This window comes from Urocitellus parryii, chromosome 1 (assembly GCF_045843805.1).
Source record: "Urocitellus parryii isolate mUroPar1 chromosome 1, mUroPar1.hap1, whole genome shotgun sequence".
NCBI lineage: Eukaryota > Metazoa > Chordata > Mammalia > Rodentia > Sciuridae > Urocitellus > Urocitellus parryii.
In genome coordinates, this window is record NC_135531.1 from 196,494,135 (window position 1) to 196,517,224 (window position 23,090).

General features: G+C 32.1%; 1 protein-coding gene across 1 annotated transcript in view; it reads right to left on the minus strand.

Moving 5' to 3' along the window:
- Lrp1b (LDL receptor related protein 1B) overlaps nucleotides 1-23,090 on the minus strand; it is a 1,492,917-nt gene that overhangs the window by 120,752 nt on the left and 1,349,075 nt on the right. The window contains exons 67-72 of the mRNA XM_077794359.1: nucleotides 21,561-21,677; nucleotides 14,966-15,072; nucleotides 8,951-9,080; nucleotides 7,041-7,147; nucleotides 6,579-6,711; nucleotides 790-912 (exon numbers count right to left, since the gene is read on the minus strand). Coding sequence (XP_077650485.1) covers nucleotides 790-912; nucleotides 6,579-6,711; nucleotides 7,041-7,147; nucleotides 8,951-9,080; nucleotides 14,966-15,072; nucleotides 21,561-21,677 — 717 coding nt within the window. The remainder of the gene's footprint in view (nucleotides 1-789; nucleotides 913-6,578; nucleotides 6,712-7,040; nucleotides 7,148-8,950; nucleotides 9,081-14,965; nucleotides 15,073-21,560; nucleotides 21,678-23,090) is intronic.

The following is a 23,090-nucleotide window of genomic DNA, read 5'->3' on the forward strand; positions in this document are numbered from 1 at the left end:
ACCTTCTTTAATTCAATTGATATGCTAGTTAATTATATCTAAAATGATTGTATCTTCCTTCAAATTAAAGGTGAAATTAACTTTCTTGTTGAGAGTAGATAAGATGAATGAGGGACTGAAAAGAAGTTTATAAAAATAAAAGAATTCCTTCATTTGGTATACTCGATTGTAGATTTTTATTTGTTCATTGCCTAAATACATGCTTTATAAATTTCAGATGAGAATGACTTGAATTTATATAAATTATTATTGTTTTAAGATTTGGGGGATTAAATTTTAAATAATTTCTACCCTGAATAACACTTGTGATTATATATACTCTAACTAGCTATCTTTATTTCTATTTCTATTTACCCATTTATAACTTCTCTAGACAATTTCATTGGTGGGTAACTGTGGTGATATATAATCTTATTATTCATATTTTTTCCATTTACTTTCCTATTAAATATTTTTAGCCTGAAACTTCAATACTGTGTGAAGCCAAAACCCTATATGTACCTTACTCAATTCAAAAGCTAAACTACTCCAAACCCTCCCACACAGACAGTATATATTTGAATAGTGTTGACATGTGCAAGCTTAGATTTAGAAGGGCTGTCTATAGTCATGAACTTTGAACAGGTCATATCTTTACTACCTGGATAAAAGCTGTATCTGTGGCTATATTTTGTCTAGCTAGCCCCAAGGATTCAGAGTTTGTGGTTCACCTCTTCACTTCATTGACTCACACCAGTGCCTTAGATCAGGGGAGGGGAGTGCCATCTAGAGCCATGTGACATGCCATACCACACATATCAGGGTCTTCATCAGAGTTGTCTCCACAGTCATCTTCTCCATCGCACACCCAGAAATGCAGTTTGCAAAGGGAATTGTTGCAAAGGAATTCATCAGCTCTACATACATTTCCTCCTTTATGTTAAAATGAAAGAGACAGAGAGCATTAGAAGTGCCAGACAACAGGAAACACATCCCTCTAATTATTTTCTGGCTTCCTTATATTTGTTTCCTGCATATTACTAGGAACCAGTTATGTGCCAAGTTTTTTTTTTTGTTGCTGTTGTTGTTTTGGTTTTCTGTTTGTTTATTTTGTTTTTCAAATGAAAATATTCTCATGTTGCAACTGTACATATCATATTTTGTTTAGAGAATACTGAAAGATGACAGAAAGTCATTTAAATCTATATTATCATTTTATGTTTATATCACATTTTATGTTATTAAGCATAAATAATTTAGGTTTTTAAATTTAGTAGCTTTTGTTATTAAATATTCTTTTACTCTAGACACTCCTCTGCTAGAGGGTAATTTGTTTGTATATAAAATACATACTGACTTATTAAAATTAAAAAATTGAAGTCACAGTGAAATAATTTTATAAAAAGAATAGAAATTTGGGCTTATCATGCAATATTTTTTTTCTATACAAACTATACAACAACGTATATTTTTATAGTTTAAAAAGGTTTTATTTTTCCCTTCTCCACATGTAAATAAAAAGCATCAGAAATACAAGATTATAAAAGAACATTATATTATGTTAGAATACTATAACATAAAAAATATTAGAACATAAAACTGTCAAGTATATCCAGCAGACACAAAAAAAAAAAGAAAAAAAAAAAAAGAAATAAGAAACTTGTGTGTTGGAAGAGAAAGTGGAGTTTTCAGTGGTTTAGGTATTCAGACTGTAGGTTCTTTCCTTGCATTGAATAAGCTTATTAATTTTTCTGAGACTTGGGGCCTACATATGTTACAATAGAAGCATGATTAATCTATAGAATTATATTTTCAAGAAGTACCTGGAGTAGGAACACAAATCTGGGAATTTAGAATTAAGCTAGATAAGAGTGTTCTCATAGTATTGCACTACTTTAATTCACATGTAAGATAAGAGATGTGGACATCTGGGATAATTTGGTTAATTTGGTTCCACTGACTTAAAGTATTAATATGTTTTAAAATGACATATTCATTAGAACATGGGTTTTGAGGGGGAAAAAAAGTGGTCAATCTTATAAGCCTAGAAAATACAGAAATATCCATTGTTTATCTTGTGAATGCACTTTGAAGAAAAGAACAAACCAACAATCATAAAGTCAAATAACTATTCTTGCTCTGAGTTTTGACTTGCCCCACAAATATCTAAATCACTTTCAATGGCAAAAAGTCTACTTATAAAATGAATATTTTAGAATGAAAATATTGGCTTTGCTATTGGGATTTTGGAAATCAAGATGGAGAAAAAAATAAGGCCTAGAAGAAAAAAAAAAGAAAAAAAATTGAAGCTGGGGAGCGAGTTGCAGAAGAGAAATGACAGTAACTTGATTTATAGAAGTTACATTTGAGAGCTCTTAAAATGATTGGCTCCTCATGACCTGATGGCTAGTGGATGAGGGTAGCAAGAAGAGTGAGTAGTCAGGCATGTTACTCCATTTGGGGTTTTGTGTGTACCAAGCAAATATATTTTGGATTGCATGCAACTCTTTGAACCATTTGTTATATTCAGGGATAAATGTGTCTGAAATATAAAATAGATTTCCACACTATATATGTGCATATCAGAAGGAACAGAATGTCATCATTATATGAAGTGTAGAAAGAACATGGAAGAAAGCATCACAGAAAGACTGAAAGTCTCTTGGAAAGATAAATTCTCCACACAGAAGGGAGTAAGAAATAGTAATGAGAGTACTTAGAGAAATATTTGAAAAGAGTAGCATTAGACAATACATGGAAAAAGTGTATTAACGTGCATTTTAATAATAATGCTGAGTAGATTTAGTGAAGTGGTGGAGTGTTTGGTGGAATTATTGTAGTTGGTTTTTGAAAGAGAGAAAGAAGTCATAGAAAATGTGGAAATATCTTGTTCATAGGAAATGAATGAGAGGAGAAAGTCTCCTTAGTTGCTTGAACCTGGTTTGTGTAAGAAGGAAAACAGATGCTTGAATGCATTGAAATGCCTCTGAAATTACTCAGCAGCCAAGATAAATTTCAAATCACAGGAGAAACAAAATTCCCCAAGAATCTAGAGAACACAAAGGACTCGAGAGTTAGAGCAAAATAATGGATTGGCCATAGATTGGAAGTATGAAGGAGAGGGTCAACTTTTAAAAAGCTAGATGTAGTTAATAGTAAAGACATTTTTAGGGAAAGACGGGTACCTGGCTTAGAAACTTGTGTGATAGTTAAAGCTGATACTAAGATCTTATAAGATATTAATTTGAAAAGCTACAAACAATTTTTTTTGAAAAATTGCTTAGCAGAACTGTGACAGCTTATGCTGGAATCTCTTAGAACTACAGATGGCAGCAAGTCCTTAGTGAATGCACCAAGGTGACTACCAATATCTGAGACCTGTGATAGTCGTACATCAGTCTGTGTTCTGTTCTTTCAAACATGCAACACTGACCTGAATAAGGCTATAATCTAGTGACATCATTACTCAACCCCAAACAACAAAAAATACTATTGTCTAGCAACTTTTTTCTCTAACAACAATAAAGAAGATAACATGTGCAAACTTTAGTATTAAAGAAACTAAACATATGAATATCAGTTTGAGATGTTTCCTTAATTCAAAATCAAAATCTACAGACTATGAAGGAGAGAATTATATTCTCTCTGAATAAAGATTCTAATGACAAAACGTCTATTCTATTTTACAATGAATTAAATTCAAACAGTTTGTGAATGAACTCTTGACATCCTCTAATTATTTAAGAAAATTCTATTTGTAGCACATCATTTTTGTTAAAAGGAAAAAAATGAGTTCCCTAAGGATTATATTAGGTAAAATTATAATTTTCTCCATAAGAGCATTGGACATGCCACTGTTTTTATTAAGAAGAGAAATATAAATTAAATCACAATTGTAACAGAAAGGCAAAGGTTTTGTGATACCCTATTAAGGACTTCATGTTGTACTATATGGGATTTGCATTTCAAAAAAAGGCATCATGGGGTTACTGTGATAACCTGAATCTCACTTAAAATGCTTTATTTTGAAGTGGCATGAAGTACACACAAAAAACAAAAATGGTATAATTTAAGGAGATTGACTGGATTAAAATTCTAGTTTTCTAGTCATGTTTTTGATCAGCTCAACAGGAGGTTATTAGAAAAATAGAAATGTGTATGTTAATTAACAATGGATGTCTGAATTTTAACTGAGCCCTTGCAGGTTTGTAGAATTCTGGTCAAGTGCATCATCATAGCAAATAAGCATCTAGAGTCTCATCTTAATTTGGATTGAGAGAAGCTTTAATATATGATAATATTTTATAATTTACATAAATAGTTTGCACATTTTTAAGCTCATGATTATTAAAAAGAATACCTCTCCATCTTTCTTACCAAAATGCCATAGACAGTAGAATAAAATTTGAAAGCTCATGCTAAAACAAGCACTGAGGTCATATATTTTGCTTTTCAAAAACATAAATGCTGCTTTTAATTCCATAGTATTTGGGGTTAGTCATTTAAAGAAAACTAGTAAAACTGACTAATGGAGAAAATGTGCCAAACCAATTCTACATCATTCTTAACTTCCAGGCCCCATTACTAAGCTCTTGTTGGCTCATGGATCCATATTTGAGATGAGTAGAAGTGAGATTTGATGAAAAAGATGTTTATTCTGGCATTCCATTTTCTGAAAGCCTTGAAATATATTTTATCTAATGCCTAAGCCACTTCCTGAGTGTAAATTAAATATGGAAAATATGAATTTTGTCATGACATAGGATATATCGACACAGGATCAAATACTTCAACTAACAAGGTAATTTATTAGAACTTAATTATGTAGCAGCAAAAAATCCTAAGAAAAATTAGAAGTATAAGTGAGAGGTGTTTGACATTTTTGTAAATCATTGAATTAAAGGCTCTTGACTTTATTTTTTTTAGACTATAAAGATTAAACATTAGTAGAACACTTTTAAATTTGAAAACTATTTCAAATTCTCCAGTTTGTTCAGGATATGATCAATAAAAAGAAATAGCAGATAGAAATCTAGTAATTAATTCTCTTATAACCCTTACTGTTGAGTGGGTCCTATGTAGCCAGGGAATTTTGAGTAAAGATTGACAATGGTTACATTTAAAAAAGATGAACTTGGCAGCACTGTATATTATTTATTGGACACTAATTAGGTGGTTTAACAAAAATAGACAAGTACTAAGAGAAGGAACTAGACTAGCTGCAGTGATAGAAGTTATTATGTGGAGTGGCATAGTTATCATCCCAAAGTCTTTGAACATGAGTACAAATGAGTTGTGGCTGTCAGACCATACAAAATGTTTGTGGTACCTAAAATTATCAAGTAAAAAATATAAGTGTGAAATCTGGAGATGTAGCTCAGTAGTGGAGCATTTGCCTAGCATGTGTAAGCAACTGAGTTCCACCCCCAGTACTATGCACGCATGCACTCACACCCACTCACACCCACACACATCCGCAAAAGTACATGTGAGAAGTTAACCAAAGGAAGAAACAGTCATAGTGGTGTTTAATATTTTATTGCCATCTATAATGCACTTCAGATTTTGAAGGTATCTTGTATTTCTTCTAAAAGTGCCCTTTATCATTGGGGGATAGAGATATTTCTCATCATAAACACCCAATCTAATATTAAGAAAGTAGAAAATATTCATTTTTCCTTGAATGACCAAACAAACAGAAGTAAATATTTTAGGTATATTTAAAGAATATAAGTGCTGAGTGCATTTTCAAATGCCTTGCATCATGTGGCAGTATTTAATATCATCACTGTTGACCATATTCCAACTATTCTGAAATAAAAAGTTTTTTGAGAAACTTTTGTAAGCAAGTCACAAAAAATTTAAATTTAAATAGCATACTCAACAATGTTAAAATAAAAATTACATAATTTGTGATTTCAAGCTTCAGCACACAATTTCTTTGCTTTTGTTAATTCTTATTAACTCAAAATAGTAAAAATTACAGCTTTTAATGTGGTAATTTACAACCAAAAAGTTGTTATCTGTCATAAAATGGTCTTCTTATAGCTGGAAAACATACACAAAAAAATGAAAATTATTTTCCAGACTGATAGAAACATAGATCATCTTCTCAACAATATGTTGAGATGGAGAGTTGAGGCACAACTTATGACCTACACATCATTTAGCACATGAACATGTGCATTTTAGTGTACCAGGTGTTCTTGTTCATTTAAACTTAAGTAAGCAACCTGGAAGACAAGCCATTCAAAGAATACAGAAAATATTTTTGCAATAATTACTATAGTAGTTACATTCTTTCTTTCTCACATATCTTTATTTCCATCCCAGCTTCTAGTCTGAAAACACACTTAATAAACTCTAATTAAACACACCCAATAAACATTGCATTTGGGTTGACTTTGTTATGAACGACTGAGATATTCTGTCTGAAAATGATCTGGATTTTGCCTATTTAGAACAAGCCTCTACGTAAAGGAAGTAGAAAGAATAAAATTATCTAATTGTTCAATTCTCTGGCTCTTGCACATGCTGTATATCCTACATGGTACCTTAATTTTCATTTTCTCATTTTACAGCACAAACAGAAACATTACCTCTGTCACAGATCTCTTCATCACTGCCATCCACACAGTCATGAGTTCCATCACACAGCCATCTAATTGGAATACAGTGGGCTTTATTTTTGCATCGAAACTGATCTTCCTTACATTCAGTCACACAATCCATCTGTTCAAATACAAATGGGTACTGCAGTTTTCATTAATGATAATGATACAATCATAGGCACAATAAGCAAGCAGCTTATAATATTGGAGATTTATCACAGAGTGGGATTTATTTTATTTAAGCTTAATAAACATAACCTCTACAAATGACAATGGGCTTCAGTATATATACAGTCTAAAGATTTGAGGATATGCTGAAATGATTGCATTCAGTGTATCTGTCTAATATTTTCAGACAGTGCTAAGGATCAAGGTTCTGTCTCTACTTTGTTTTCCCATTCTTACTGAAGGTAATTGAAAGATATTAATCAAACAACAATAGATTTTTACCTCATCTGAACCATCAGTGCAATCATAGTCTCCATTACACTTCAAAGATGCTGAAATACATCCTCCACTGGCACATATATATTCACTTGATGAGCACGTAGGAGAAGCTGAATACAATTATAAAGTTGAGATTTAGATATATTTAAAGTAATGAATGGTTTGGGAGGAAGTAGGCATATGAAAATATGAATACATGGATGACAATAAGAAGAGTGGACATTATTTAAACTATATTCAATAACTGGTATTAAAGATTCATTTTAATATGCTTTATAAAATTATTTCATAATGTTAAAATTCAATGATATCATAACTTATGTAGTAAAGGTTTCACTCATTAGACTAACAAAAGTGGGAAAAACTTTATTTCTTCAATCCCTTTGATTTTGAAGAGTTAAATTAGTTTTGCACAATTTTAATTTATTTGAAAAGGGAAGTCTCAAATGATTTTCAAAACTACAAAAATATTAAATAGCTGTTAGGAAAGTTCATTTAGATATAAATTGTGTAATGCAAAATGTGAAAATCTTGGCATGGTCTCATAGGTACAGAGATATTATTTGACTTCTTATGACATAAATATAATATTTAAAAAGTTTTAAGAAGTTTGTTGTTTTTGAGAGTTTAAACATAAATACATATATAGTTAAGAGAGCCTCTAGAATTTGCAGAATTCTTTTATGAGACACAGATTAAAAAAAACAAAGAGATAAATAAGTTACTACTACTAGCTCATCTAGTTAATGATTATAATAATTATGACAACTGCCTTTGTCTGTCAATTTGGGTTTTATAGGCTTGCATTCATGCCTGGAGGGTCCTGACCTTATGTTAGATCACTAATGGACAAATGTACGTGCATAATAATTTTGTGGTCTGAATTGCTTTATTCAAGAATGCTAAAAATCTTTTCCCTGAGTTTTTATTTTTTTTAATTGGCATCATTTGCCTAGGGAATCTGTATTAATAAAAAATCTAAGAACATGTCTAGATTTGATGAGAAAGAAAGATGTGATCAATTAGCACTATGGACTCTAGGTAAATATTGCAGAATGAAAATCTGTTGTGTTTTGTTTATCTGCTTCTTTGGCCTAGTCTCTCAAGGTAATGTTTTCATGGTTATGCACACACTGTAGTATGAAGTTCCCCAGTATAATAATACATTATTAAAAATAATTACATTATTTTAAAAGATAATGTAATTAAAATAACCAAGTAAAAAAATTAAATGTTTTCATGAGCATATGTATAGAGTCAAATTTAAGAATAGAAATGCATAAACTAGATGGTTTCTCTGTATACTTGCTTTTGCTTCCTGATTATATTTTGGTTTTTATTAAATATTTATTTTTTTAGGTGTAGATGGACACAACACAATGTCTTTATTTTTATGTGGTGCTGAGGATCGAACCCGGGTCCCACCCGTGCGGCATCCAGCACTCTACCGCTGAGCCACAATCCCAGCCCTATAATTTGATTTTGGCCCAAGATGTAAATACAAACAATACACTATGCTGCTTCTTACCTGGCACATTAAAAAACTGCATTCTGTCTTATAACCTCAATTTCCATAACTGAAAACTTGACTTTTATCATACTTACATTTTCAACATATTTCATTTTGCTATTTGGGAAAACAATTCCAAATGGTGTGATAAGATATAGAAACCAGAAAATCAAATTTGGCTGCATAATTCTTGGATCCCATGCATAATTATCATCTGCCAAAAAAACTTTTGTAACATATGAAGGGCACACCAATTAATTTATCCACAGATATTTCAGATTATTTCCTAAAATCAGTAAATAAGTGCCTGTGTCTCTTACTGTTTTCTGTGTATCATTTCTTGAATTTAAATCATATCAAGTTAAAATGTCAGCTAAATTAAAATCACTTCAATCATTTTTACCTGGCTCACAGTGTTTCTCATCTTCCCCATATTTACAGTCTTCATGGCCATCACATTTCCACTTTGCTGATATACATTGGCCATTGGAACACTGGAACTGATCTTTGGAACAACTTGTTTCACAATTTCTCTGTCAAATCCAACACAGTTATAATTAAAATTAAAAACATTTAAAAATATCTACAAACTCAGAAGACAGCTAGAGAACATCTTTGTAGAAAGTAAGGCATTTAGAAACCACATTTAACACATACACATAGTTCAGATGGTCATATTTCCAGCCTGTAACTACACAACCGAATTATAATAATTTTCTACTTTCATCTGTCTTTATGAGCCCTAGTGAAACAGAAATAGAAAAAAGAACATAAATTCTGAGACTTCATCATATTAAGTAAATTGCTGTCAGTGTATCATTCTTTAATTGATAGATAAGAGGTAATGGAATTTTAGTAGTTGCACGCAATGCTGAAGATTTTGGGAGAAATAGTAGGGTTAAAATTATTTCTAAGCAACTATATCCAGCTTGCTGGGGCTATGGGTGATGTTGTGGATAGAATGTGAAACAAATCGTAATCCTAATGCAAATCTGATCTGTTTTTCATTGGCAAGATTCTAGCATTCTTTTTCCCTTCTCATTATTTCATTTCTTCTAGACTAGTCCTTTTACAACTTAGCTAGTGTTCATAAATCTCCTCTTCACTTCAGACACTTGTTGTTAAAGAACTGTGAAATGAGCTGTCACAATTGTCATTTCTGCTGGCCTGCGCCCAGGCTTTATTTGGAAGTCAAACAAGACAGCAGAATTACCTTTGGGATCCTTTGATGCTTTATATGAGATAAATGAAAGATCCACCAGAAATTCATCATCTTGAAGTCTAAAACATTGGTCAAATGGGTGCTCTAGTGAAGTATCTTCCTTGATGGTATTTTTCTCTTGTACAGCAATATCTATTTTTGTCAAACTATATTTGCCTGACCCTTCTACAAATGGTGCAATACGCTCACAGCTTGTGGAAACCCACAGTGTGAACAGAGTTAAATTATGACTATTTCTATTCAGTTTCACCCCCATATAAGGAAGAAGAGTTGACTTCCTAGATTTCATTTATTTACTTTTTGCTGATGGCAGTTTCATTAGACCATCTGGTATATAATCAATTTTATTATTCCTTTTTTCCCCATATAATGAAGGTTTGCCATTTGTAAGAGACTTTCTTAGATAACAATAAAAAAAATCAAGATTTACTCCCTGCAGTTGATAAACACATAGTATGGTATGAAAGACCAACAACTAATTCACAATTGTAGCAAAAGTGTATTAATTGCCAAGATAAATGAATATGGAGCATTTAGAAAGAGCTTCACAGAGGAAGCTTCCAGAGAAGGAACTACCTAAGTAGTTTTTAATGGGTAAAGGTAGTTTGAAATGTGGAATGTCTGAAGGCTAAGCCAGCTTATGTGACTGATATGAAAGTCACTAGAGAAGTAACCCTTGAACTTCCCATGAGAAAAGACTTCATACACTTTTTTCACCACTCAGTTTATGTCTAGGACATATAAGCACACAATAAAAACTACTGAATGAATATAGGGAGTAGCATATCTAGAAAACATATATAAATGAATATTAAGTAAAATATTTCTTACTTCTTTTTAATTTAAATTTATTTTATTTTTAAGTGATGCACAGAAACACAAAAATTGTATATATACATGGAGTACCATGTGGTGTTTCAATATGCATGCATGTAATATAATGTTCAAAATAGAGTAATATCTGTCTTAAGTATTAATCATTTCTTCATAGTGAAAACTTTCAAAATACTTTCTTTTAGTTTTTTGAAATGTATAGTTCATTATTATTATCTATGGTCAACCTACTATACAATAGCACATCCAAACTTACTCTATCATGTAACAGCAACTTTTAACAATCTTTCCTGTCCCCCTTCATCTTTATTTTCTCCAGCTTCTGGTAACCACCATTCTCTCCTCAACTTCTGTGAGATTAACTCTTTTAGATACCATATATCAGTGAGATCATGCAGCACTTGTTTTTCTGTGACTGATGTATTTCACTTGACCTAATGATTCCCAGATCTATTCATGCTTAATGTCACAAATGCAAGATTTCATTATATTTTATGGCTGCATAGTATTCCATTGTGTTTATGTACCATATTTTCTCTATCTATCCATTGAAGTTGTTGGATACTTCAATTATTTTACTTTCTTGGCTTTTGTGAATAATGTTGTAATGAACATAGGGGTGCAGATGTCTCTTAACATACAGATTTTATTTCCTATGGATATATACCCACTAGTGGGATTACTGGGTCATACAGTAGATATATTCTTAACTTTTTGAGGAACTTTTATACTGTTTTTCAATACAACTGTACTACTTTACATTCCCACCAAATATGTGCAAGGAATCCCTTTTCTCCACATCTTTGTTAGCACCTTTGTCTTTGAATATTTTAATAATAGTTATTTTACTAGGTCAGGTGATAGCTCATTATGGTTTCAATTTGCATTTCCCTGATGATTAATGATGCTAAGCATTTTTTTAAACACTGGTTGCCTATTTATAGAACTTCTTTTGAGAAATGTCTACTGAGGGCTACTGTAGATTTTTAAATTAGGTTTTTTTAGGATTTTGCTTCTGCTTTTGCTTTTCAGATGTATAATTTGCAACTGTTTTCTTCATTTTCTAAGTTGTATCTTCACTCTGTTAATTATCTCTGTTTGCTCTGCAGAAATATTTTAATTTGAAATAATCTCATTTGTCTAATTTTGCTCATTTTCTGTGATATTTGGGTCTTGTTCCAAAACATATTTGCTCATTCCAGTTTCTTGATGCCTTTTCACTATGTTTTCTACACATTAATGATTTTGAGCTTTATATTTAAGTCTTTAATCCTTTTGTTAAGAGACTGGGGTTTAGTTCCATTCTTCTTCACATGGATATCAAATTTGCCTCAGACCACTTGTAGAAAAACCTGTCCATTCTGCAATGTGGGTTGTGAGCACCTTTGTCAAAATCAGTTGGTTGAAGATATGTGGGTTTGCTTCTAGTTTTTCTATTCTGTTCCATTGTTCTATGTTGTTTGTTTTATACCACCCATATCATGCTGTTTTGATTATCATACCTTTGAAGTATATTTTGAAGTCAGATAGAGTAATGCCCCCAAACATTTTTATTGCTCAAGATAGCTTTGTATATGTAGGGACTTTATGTTTCCATATACATTTTAGGATTGTGTTTATATTTATGTGGATAATTTCAGTGGTATTTTTGTAAAGATTGCATTGAAACTGTAGATTCAATTGTGCTTCAATCTGTCACAGTTGTTTGCCATTCTGATACTAAAATTATCCCTTTTGTCAGTGGTAGTCACTTTAAGTTTATCCCTGCATATATTAAACATCACAAGTCTTGCATCCTAAGACCCTAAGATGAGCTGCTCAGTTTCCTTTCTCAGACCTAGAATTAGACATTTCTCATAGGATCCTTATTTCCTTTAGTTGGAAAATGTTTTTTATAAGTCACTCTGTAAGTACTAGGAATAATCCTTTCTGCTGCATTGTCAAATGTTCAGTATCAGAAGCAGGAATTATATATTTTAAGAAAGAGAAAGATAATCAAAATCACATTCTGATAGTCATACATTAAATATTACAGGATTTTTATTTAATATTTATTTCTACATTTGTATTCCATTTTACTCTAAAATTCTGAGTGCTAGTGACATTAATATAATTAAGCATTTGAATGACCCTACATAACTTGCAAATTAGCAAAATATTATTACTAGAAAGTGTACAGATGCAGTATAAGATGCTTTGACATTTCTTTTTGTACTTGCAGTATATTATGTTAGTGCAGAGACCAACTATTATAATTTTAAGTCACTTATAAAAAAAACTTCTCAGCATACGTCAGAGAGATATAAACTTGATATGAAATTAAGCTGATCCAAGTTTCATTTTTTTATTGTTGTGACTATACAATAACAAAGTAATTACACTATGAGTTCACATTTATACAAAAATTTATCTTCAAAAATCTCTCAACTTTTGTTCTCAATATAAGCTTCTCTTGCATTCAATCATGCTTTCTCTCCTTTTTGTTTTTTTGCTTGCTTATTGTCTGATTTTTGTCAAAGCAACTTGTACTCTAGACTTGAGAAATTTCTGCCTATACTGTTAGCCACTTCATTTCACATGAACTGTAATAAATGATTGTAAATACAGTCAAAACTCACTTTTTAAAGAGTTAATTTGATTCCCTTGCAGCATTATCATAAAAATGTCTGAGAATATGGATATATATTTTGCTATAAAAAAAGAAAAACTACATCAACCAACTAACTTATGCTTTGAGAGAAATGCCATTAGTAAAGATGATTACTCTGACTTGAATAAAATTTTAAGAAAGGTTCAAATTAAAATAAGATTTTCATTTTGTTAGTGTGCCTTGCATCACTACTAACATACAGGATGACATCATAAGCCTTAAGCAATGTATCTTCACCACTTGATGTTTCACAGATTACACAAGCTTGTGAAACATTTAAAACAAAACAAATGTCTATGACATGAATTAGTTTACATTAAATATGTTTTACTGACTTGGGAATGTTGATATCATTTTTGAACGAGTAATTGCTAAGCAAGTATGTGGGGAGTCAGGTGGTCAGTATAAAAATGTTTTGCTCCACTGTGGATTTTTTTAAAAAAATTATTCTGATTTCTGTGCTGTGGATAGTCTACAAGTAGAAGCGGTATTTTTCACCTTCTCAAGCCCTTTGCAACATTGAGGTTTAGGTTTTTTGGCCTTCGTGTAAGAATGTACTTATATTGTTTCCAAAATCTACAATTCTAATGTAATTAGGGCAATTTTCCCATAATGGTGAGAGAATCCTAGTAAGAATGGCTAAGGACTAAGAAAGAAAGTGTTTACATGGGTCTTATAAACTTTAGGGATGCAATGTTCCCCAAAGAGAAAGAAAGTCAGTGGACGTTTGGGGGAGTTAGACCTGAAATGCAGAAGCCTCTGGAGTTGCATGGGGGATCCTCCCCAGTCTCCATTCAGTGAGGCAACCTTTATGAGGGGCAGGTTTGTATGTTTGCCAACCAGAGTGGCAGAGCTCTAGGGAGTCATTGTATTGTAGGAGATACAGGGTCCACTGAGGATTTAAAACCTCTTGTTCTCCTTGGACTTGACTGTGCAAGCCCTGTATTGCTGATAACCAAGTAAACAGAGAAAATCCATAAAATTCACTTTTACTGGATTTCTCCTTGACAATGGAAAGAGAGAAATTGGAGATTCAGGGATTTGATTGAGAAAAAAAAATGTAACCATGTATTGTTTATTACTTTTTTAAATATTATGGAATAATTATCAGAAATATAAGCATAAAAATGTTAACACAATAAAGTTTGTGGAATTATACAGAGAAATTCTAAACTTTTACCTAAAGCTATGTATACACATAGGCTTTATTATAAATGGATTGTGATTCACTACCTCAGCAAAGCTCAACTTGTGGTTTCGTAAAATTGATGATCCACACCAAAGCCTGTAAGACTGTATCTACGGAAAAAAAAAAAAAAAAAAAAAAAGGGACCTGGGAGAAGAAAGTGTTTAAAATGCATAAAATATTAGTCTTGACTATAAATACTTCAGGAAGTGTATGAACAACTTCACAGATGGCAAGGGCATCAGCTACAGGGAATAGGGTTTCCAAACATCCTATTCCCAGCACAGCCATTCACCAGTTGAGGTAAAACAGACTATAAAATTAACTGTCAATAGCAACACAAGAATTATTCCCTGTGCAGGTGTGTGCAGCACAGCACATGGATTAATACTTATCTCAGTGTGTCAGAAGCAAAGCGCATTTCAGAGTGGTCCTAGGTCACACTTATCAGACTGAATAATTGTAATTCTAAATGTGGTTCTAAAGTACTGCTTTCTTTTCTGTTTGAGTTTGTAGGGATGCTTACCTCATCAGAGCCATCTGCACAGTCAAAATCTCCATCACACCAGAACCTTGAAGAAACACAGTCCCCATTGGCACAGAGAAAATCTTTCAATGTACAGGTCTGTGGCTCTGGGGACAGAAAAATAGCACAGGGTTTTTCTATTACATGCAACTGCATTCTAAAATTTATATGACATTCAACATGAGGAAGCATTAAAGGATGAAAAAGAGGTTAGCCAAGCAGAACCAATAAATTGTTTAGGAAAAATTTTCATGAAGCATCTATAATACATAATATAATTATTTTTCAAATTTATTTGTAAAGTCATAAATAGAAAGTGGCTTTACAGAAATAAAGTGACAGCAACAACAACAAATAGAAGACAAATAACCAGCCGCTTAAAAGACAAAAGTTTGCATGTTGTCCTACTGTAGCAATGATATTTTTCAAGTTAACATTGAAGTCATTTAATGTATGCAAGAGTCTATTTTTTGACTTGTTGCACCTATCAATCTATTTGTTAAATGGGAAGAAAATCTAGTTTTTGTTTCTTCACTATTTATTTTGTATCCTGGTGATTTTTAATTATTCAAAATTGTCACCAGAAAATCCAGAGGTTATGAGACAAGAAAGGTACATGAGAATATTATTGGACATGGTAACGGTAAAGAGGTCCAAAGGAAACTGTTTTCTTTGAAAAATGCCTAAATGTTTATGCATTTGTTTACTTTTGCCCTGTATCGTTTACCTGTCAATATAGATGATTTGCTAGTCATTCATTCACTTAAGCTTTACCATATTCCATACAGAACATAAGCTAAATACTATGAAGTACTGCTTGGCTTAATTCCTATGTGGAATATTCTTCCTCTGGACACTGAGATAAGATTTCAGAAATTGTTTCTGCATGACTGACAGGACCATTGGACATCATCTCTTGTTAGACTGATACACAGCATGATGAAAGACAACCCCTTCTAGTTTTCTCTATTAATTGTATTTACAGTTGTGTCACACAGAATAATATCCAGGTGGGGGAGGAATAAGAAGCAGTCATTAGATTTAAGAAACATTCAAATGAAGACTAATCTTCTGAATAAATACTGTGAACAACTCAGTCTGCATTCGACTATTGCTGTATATAATTTACTTAGTTTCTAACTAAAAGGTAGCACTGTCATTGTTTGGTACCATTGAAGGCTCCTACATTTTTATATTGAAAAAGCCCTTTGAGAACATTTGAAGAACTGTGGGCAATGTAATATGTTTCAGAGAGCAATTTGTTCTGCTCTGGGGCTTTGTTTTAAAATGTGATCTTCAGGCTAGGAATAAAATGAGATGTCATTTGGTATAAAGGAGAAAAGCTACTAAATAGGTGAATCTCAAATGTCTCTACACTCCTTTGTTTAGTGAATATGACAACACACATTTCCCTTTTTGGTTTTTGTATTGTACTCATGTATATCCCATTTTAACCTTAAAAATAACTTTATTCATACTAATACCACTAATTAGCACAATACTAATAATTATACAATTAGTATAATACTGCAGGCTAATACTAATACTATTACACTAAAATAACTAATACTATTGTATTAGTACAATGACTACTAATTACTTATTTCTTGTTGGGCCCCAGGCGAGGTTATTGCCAAGTACTTAAATTAATACACCAATGACTCATCCTAACAACTCTGTAGGTATGTGCTATTGCTGTGCCCTTCTTAGATGAGTAAATTGAGGCACAGAGGAGACAAGAAATGTTCTGCAATCACCCAGCATGAGGAAGAGCTAGTATTGATCTTGAATCAAAACACCTGGACACCACAGCCTGTGCTTTTTACTACTAGATTATACTGTTGTCTCCCGTACAAGTGAGAAAGTAATATGTGCTCATGTGTAACAGAGAAAGCCATGAGAATCTGAGTTACTTATCTAAGATGTATACTAGCAATGCCTATTTTACTTAATAATAATGAGAAAGCTCTTGTGCTCTTATCATCATTCCACACTGAAGTCATTTCCCCTTCAGACAAGTGCAATTTAATTTTTAGGAAAAAGCAATGAGAGTGAAACGTGAAGTTTATTTAACAATGAAAAATAATAACCCAAAACATTTTAATTAAAGGAACAAAGAGTGAGTACATTTAAAACATATCGTACTGAAATGCTTAAAAAGATCTAAAGAAACATCTGATTTCCTTGGTTTGAGGGTTATCTCAATGGGATTCTTTCTCCAGTGTTCTAATTTTGAATAGTGAAAGATAACTCTGTTCATCATGTGTTCAATGGCAATGATTTCACAAGCTCTGACATATATTACTGTATGGAGGGTTGGAAGTTGTTGATGTGAGATTACAAAAAGTTATGTAGCCAGTTTTTAGTGGCATTTGCCAAATACTTCCACAGAGAATTTGTTCTATAGAGACTTTGTCCAAACATTATCAATTATTCTATTATATGACAGATATGAACAGGGCATGTAATTTTCTGGGAAAAGATATTTCAGTGCAAATGGAACTTCTGCATACTTCTATCATGCTTTATAAATGATCAACAAACCTACATATGAATAATAATCATGAATTACTATACTTTTACATGCACAAATGCCATCAAAGAACAAGGTAGCTAATCAATTTCCAACTCTCATCTACATACCTTACATATTTTTAACACTAAATAGCTAAATGTGTAACTCTTTCATGAGGAAATGTAACTTAGAAGGTCCTAGATAATTCTTTCCTCTTATTCCTTATATTACCTTTGATCTTTTCCAGATTAAAAAAAAAAAAACATTTTTCAGTTTTGGCATAATAGTGAACACTTTTCTTGCACCACCACCACCAACAACAAAAACAAAAAGATAACTACCTGAAAATTAACCCAACTGGAAAAACAAAAACAAACAAGCAAAACAAAACAAAACAAAAACAACAACAGTAACAAAAAACTACAATGTGACATTTCCCCTAGTATTCCTCAAATGGTGTTCCCACACTAAATTTTTCTGCTATCACCTGGAAACCTAGACTAAGAGTGGATGCGGAAACCCACATTTAACAATTAACACAATTAACCAAGGTCTCCATAAACTTCATCTAGACAGCAGATTAACAACCAAGAAGCTTCTGAAGGGCATGCTTTTATGTTTTGGAAGACCAAACTCATTTCTATAATAAGACTGAAAAATAGAGGCATCATATTGTCTTCCTTCAATTGATGGAGGCAATGATATACAGAATCGGTATTGAAAAGAAACTCAGAAACCATCTTGCATAAAACTGAAGTTGAGGAACTAAAGTGACTTTTAAAGCCATAGAGTTAGCCACAGACCAGTGAGATATTTGGAGCCAGATTTTCCACTGCCTAGATTATCATAAACCACTGATGATAAATTTGAAAATAATATGAATAGGGTATAAACAACTAAGAACAATTTTTAGAATATATTTAGTATAACTGACATTCTATACAAATAATACTCTGATATAAATTCAGTGTGAAAGTACTAGAATTTCAAATAAGGCAGAAGCAGCTTGTCACCATATAAACCTTAATCTAGTTGATCAAATTACTTGATATTTTAAAATCCATAAGACTTCTTAGTGTGGATATAAACCAATTTATTTTGCACATCAATTACTTAGAAAGCACACCTGCCATATATTATATTTTTGTTGATAAAAATAAAATAGATGGTGAAATTTCTCAGGCATTTCTAAATATTTGAAACAGATTACAAAATAACCCCACTGAAAATGAAATTTTCTTGTTTTTAAGAGCAGAAATCATTGTAGAAGCAAAGTGTCCCTGCTGAACACTTAACCAAGGAAATGATCAGCAGATGATGATGAAATGACAATGGACTAATTATCCCATGTAAATATAAAAATGTAGAAAGCATACTACATTTAAAATATAGCTGGTAATTAATTGCTCCACTACCATTTGAACTCTTGCCATGACTATGACAGGAATGTTTCTAACAAAATTTGGAAAGAAAATCCATTAAATTAGATTCATAAACAAAGAAGTAGAAAAGTGACTTTAAAAATGTTGCTGTTGCTTTTTAAATATAAGGTTGATTTATTATCTCTGCTTCTAAGCAATAGCTAACAATTACTGAAAAATGTAGCCCAACGTGCATTAAACTAGCCAATAATATTTAGAAAATATGATAAAAAAAAGCATGGTTCATATATACATGAAATTTTGCATTATAAAATATATATTAATATATATCTATATTTAGACAGTATGGAGTGTGTGTATACATTAATAGTTGCTTTAATAGATAAGAAATAATTTGGGAATATGTTGACTATCTACACACACACACACACACACACACAGATGATTGAATCCACAGTTGCCTTACCACTGAGTTACATCCCAAGTCTTTGTTATTACTTTTTTAATTTTGATACAGTGTCGCACTAAGTTGCCAAGACTGGCGTAGAGCTTGCCATCCTCCTGTCAGGCTCCTGAAGACCTGAGCTCAGATGGCATTTTAATATAACAACAGTATTTAAGCCTGACCTCTATAATACTCTTCTCTCGGTGATTATTCGTTCTTCATACAGCTTTTGCCTATGTAGAATAGCTGACATTTTCAATGTTTACATCTTCCTTCTCATTTGTTGTGGTCAACTCCGGAAAGCATCTTCAAACATAAAAACTTCAAAAGCAACTCAATTATCTATATCTAAAGAGTCTTTCTCATATTATGTTAAAACATGATAATATGCTCTGATACTTGTCTTAATATGCTCTGTCATCCACTCTTCTAGGTCACTCTATAACATAATTCATATCTGTTCACTATCTTCTTTCCTCTTTAACTTCATCAATATTATTTGACTTAGGCAAAAGGTTCATAAAACTTAGATACTAAGATCCACATAATTGGGTATTTCATATTGCAGTACTTGATACTATAGCCACTTCCCTTGCTTATTTTAAGGGCTCTGTGGTTTCAATGATTTATCCCTGTTGCCACAGTGATAAGAGAGAGTCAATGTTCTTTCTCCTTGCTTTCCTGTGCAAAAACTCACTTTTAGATATTAACACAAAGACACTCAGCCACTTAAGAAACCCCAGCCACTCAAAGGCAGACTATCCTAACTTCTTTTTCTTTATTTATTATACAACATCTTTCATGCAATTTCAACTATTTCCTTGAATAAAGTTCTACAGGCATAAGTTTTTAATGATTCACTCCTTCCCACCCTCTGTTGTTCTCAATATCTTTCAAAGGGCTTTTGTTTTCAAGTATCTATATGATAATAAACACTAAACATAGTAGACCTAAGCTAAATAGGTACTTGAATATATAAGCCTTATATACATTTTATCATTCTATACTACCACCCTTACCCAATTGAATTTTCATCTAAATCACTAAACACATCTGAAAACATGTATATATACTTTTTCTTTTAATTGGTGACCAAAGGAATCTGAAGCATCCTAATGACTCCCTGCAATATTGTCTGTCTCTCTAAAGACTATGGTTGGGAGGTATCTGTGTGAAGAGGGAATGATAAAAATTCCCATATTTAGAATAGTCTGTTATTGAAATGATGCAGATATTTCACACTTGATGTACTTGATTCTCAAACATAGGTAAGATTAAACTTTGAAAGCTATTTAAGACACTATTTCATAGTTTGCAAGCTATATATTCAAGTGGTTTATTAAGACTTTCACTTTCCTAATTACATGCCTTAATATATAATGTTTTCCTATGTAGATTTACTCCTCTGCCTCCTGGGAAATGAGTGGCCTTAGTCCAATGAGACATCTGCAAGAGCAGACGTTGCTAGTATTAATATACATCATATCTTTTTAGGTAGTATCAAAATATAAATATTCAATACATGGAATTTAATTATTATCTTATTTTAAATGCGGCTGCAGTGCTTTTTTTACACAGCAGAATATAAAAGTGCTGATAAGAAATATACTCAGAAACATATTAACATATTAATGCTAGAATACAGAGACATTGTTACAATTTTATATAGTACCATGTTTTTTTCAAGAAAATGTTGAATAATTATTGTTTTTAAATTTATTACATAAAAATGCAGGAGGAAGATGATAATAGTGTTATTCCATTTTCAGAGATAAGCATCCTAAATAAATATGATGTTCACCACTCCAGAGAGAATAAATGATAATTCACTGAAAGATGCTCTTGGGTGAATCTGTACTATAAAAGGATTTGAGACTGAAATGAAATGAGTACCATCCGTTAAAGAATGAGATGTTTTGTACCGTCTCCCCATCATTCAGCTCATTGTATGAACTTGCACCAAGGGCTTCCTTCATTGCATACTAATGGGTTGCATTAAACCTCATGATACTTTCATACCAATTCTGAGGACTGGAAGAAAATAACTCTCAGGATGAGCATTTCAATAATTCTACCCTTTGAGATTCAGGTCAATTTAGTCTGAATATTTTTGTCCAAATGTGAATATATGTATAAAAATGTGAGCTGCAGGACAGCTAGGTTCAAATTTTACGTTATCTGAAATAAAAACTGCCATCTTGCTTATTGAATGAGCTGTCAAACTTGCAATGTTATTAGGCAGAAGTTACTTACTGCAGTTTTCTTCGTCAGAATTATCACTGCAGTCATTCTGGCTATCACACCGCCAGTGATCTGGAATACAGTTGTTGTTTTTACACTGGAATTCATGAGGTCCACAAGTCTTTTTATCTGTAAAGGAAAGAACCAAAGTTTGCATCACTGATTTCCATAAAGACATCCCTCAAAATATCCTGACTTCCATGCCGAATCCATGGCATATAACATTTCCTAAGACTTTAGTTCCATTATAGAATGAGAAACATTGCTGGGGAAAGTGAAAGAACTGAGAAAAATTCATATTTTTGCCTTTTGTCTGTTTTTATGTTGTTATTGGTCATGTTTTCATCACAGGCTGATTGCACAACAATGGATTAGAACTGCCAAGCAAAGTCAACACAAATCAGGCAAAAAAATAAAGGTCAAAATTATCCCAAATTATCCGTTTTAGGATACTCCATTTCTGCTATGAATTAACAAAAACATATATTATTAATCAAACTCTGAGGATGCCATCTTATCTTTCTTTCCAAAGAGCTCTTGCTCATATTTTACTTATGGATAGTTATTTCTATTAAATCCTGACCACTATCCACTCAGAAACTCACATAATAATACAGATTGAACAATATTTATGATGAGAAGTATTGAAAATCACAATTATTTTATTCAGATTTTACAGTATTTGCATACACATAATAAAAAATCTTTGGAATATGACCCAAGTATAATGGCACAATTAATTTATGCTACATATGCACATTATACACTTAGCCCAAATCTAATTTTATACCATATTTCTTTTATGCTTATGTTTTCACTGAGACACATCACATGGGGTCAGGTGTGAAATTTTCCACTTATACCAACAGTTTGGCACTCAAAATATTTTCTTTTGTAGTATTTCATATTTTGGATTTTTAGATTTGAGGTGCCCAACCTGTTACAATGTTTTACATGTGTATACAAAGCTTGAATATTAATAATGTGCCACTTTACACGAAACTTTAAAAAATACTATGATATATAAGAAGTATTAACTAATATTTTACTCTACATATCACAAAGCAGAAAATCTTTGAATTTTAGGAATTTGATGAATTTTCACTAGCAATAAATGGTTCAACCAATACTTTAAAAAATATCCTTTTACTACTGATTTAGTCTTTTTTTTTCTTTAAAAGAAAGATAGATAGATAGAGAGAGAGAGAGAGAGAGAGAGAGAGAGAGAGAGAATTTTTGATATTTATTTTTTAGTTATCGGCAGACACAACATCTTTGTTTGTACGCGGTGTGAACCTGGGCCGCACGCATGCCAGGTGAGCGCGCTACCGCTTGAGCCACATCCCCAGCCCAGATTTAGTCTTCTTTATAAAACATCTAATTTATGGCCATATGAAATTAGAACACATGCAATATGAAATTATTTTAAGCTTAAATCAGAGATTTCTTAATTTTCCAAAGAGTAATAGCTAACTACAATAGTCCAAAGCAGTGTTTCTTAAATCTTCAGGTGTATACATGTACCACACTTGGGAAGTGTGC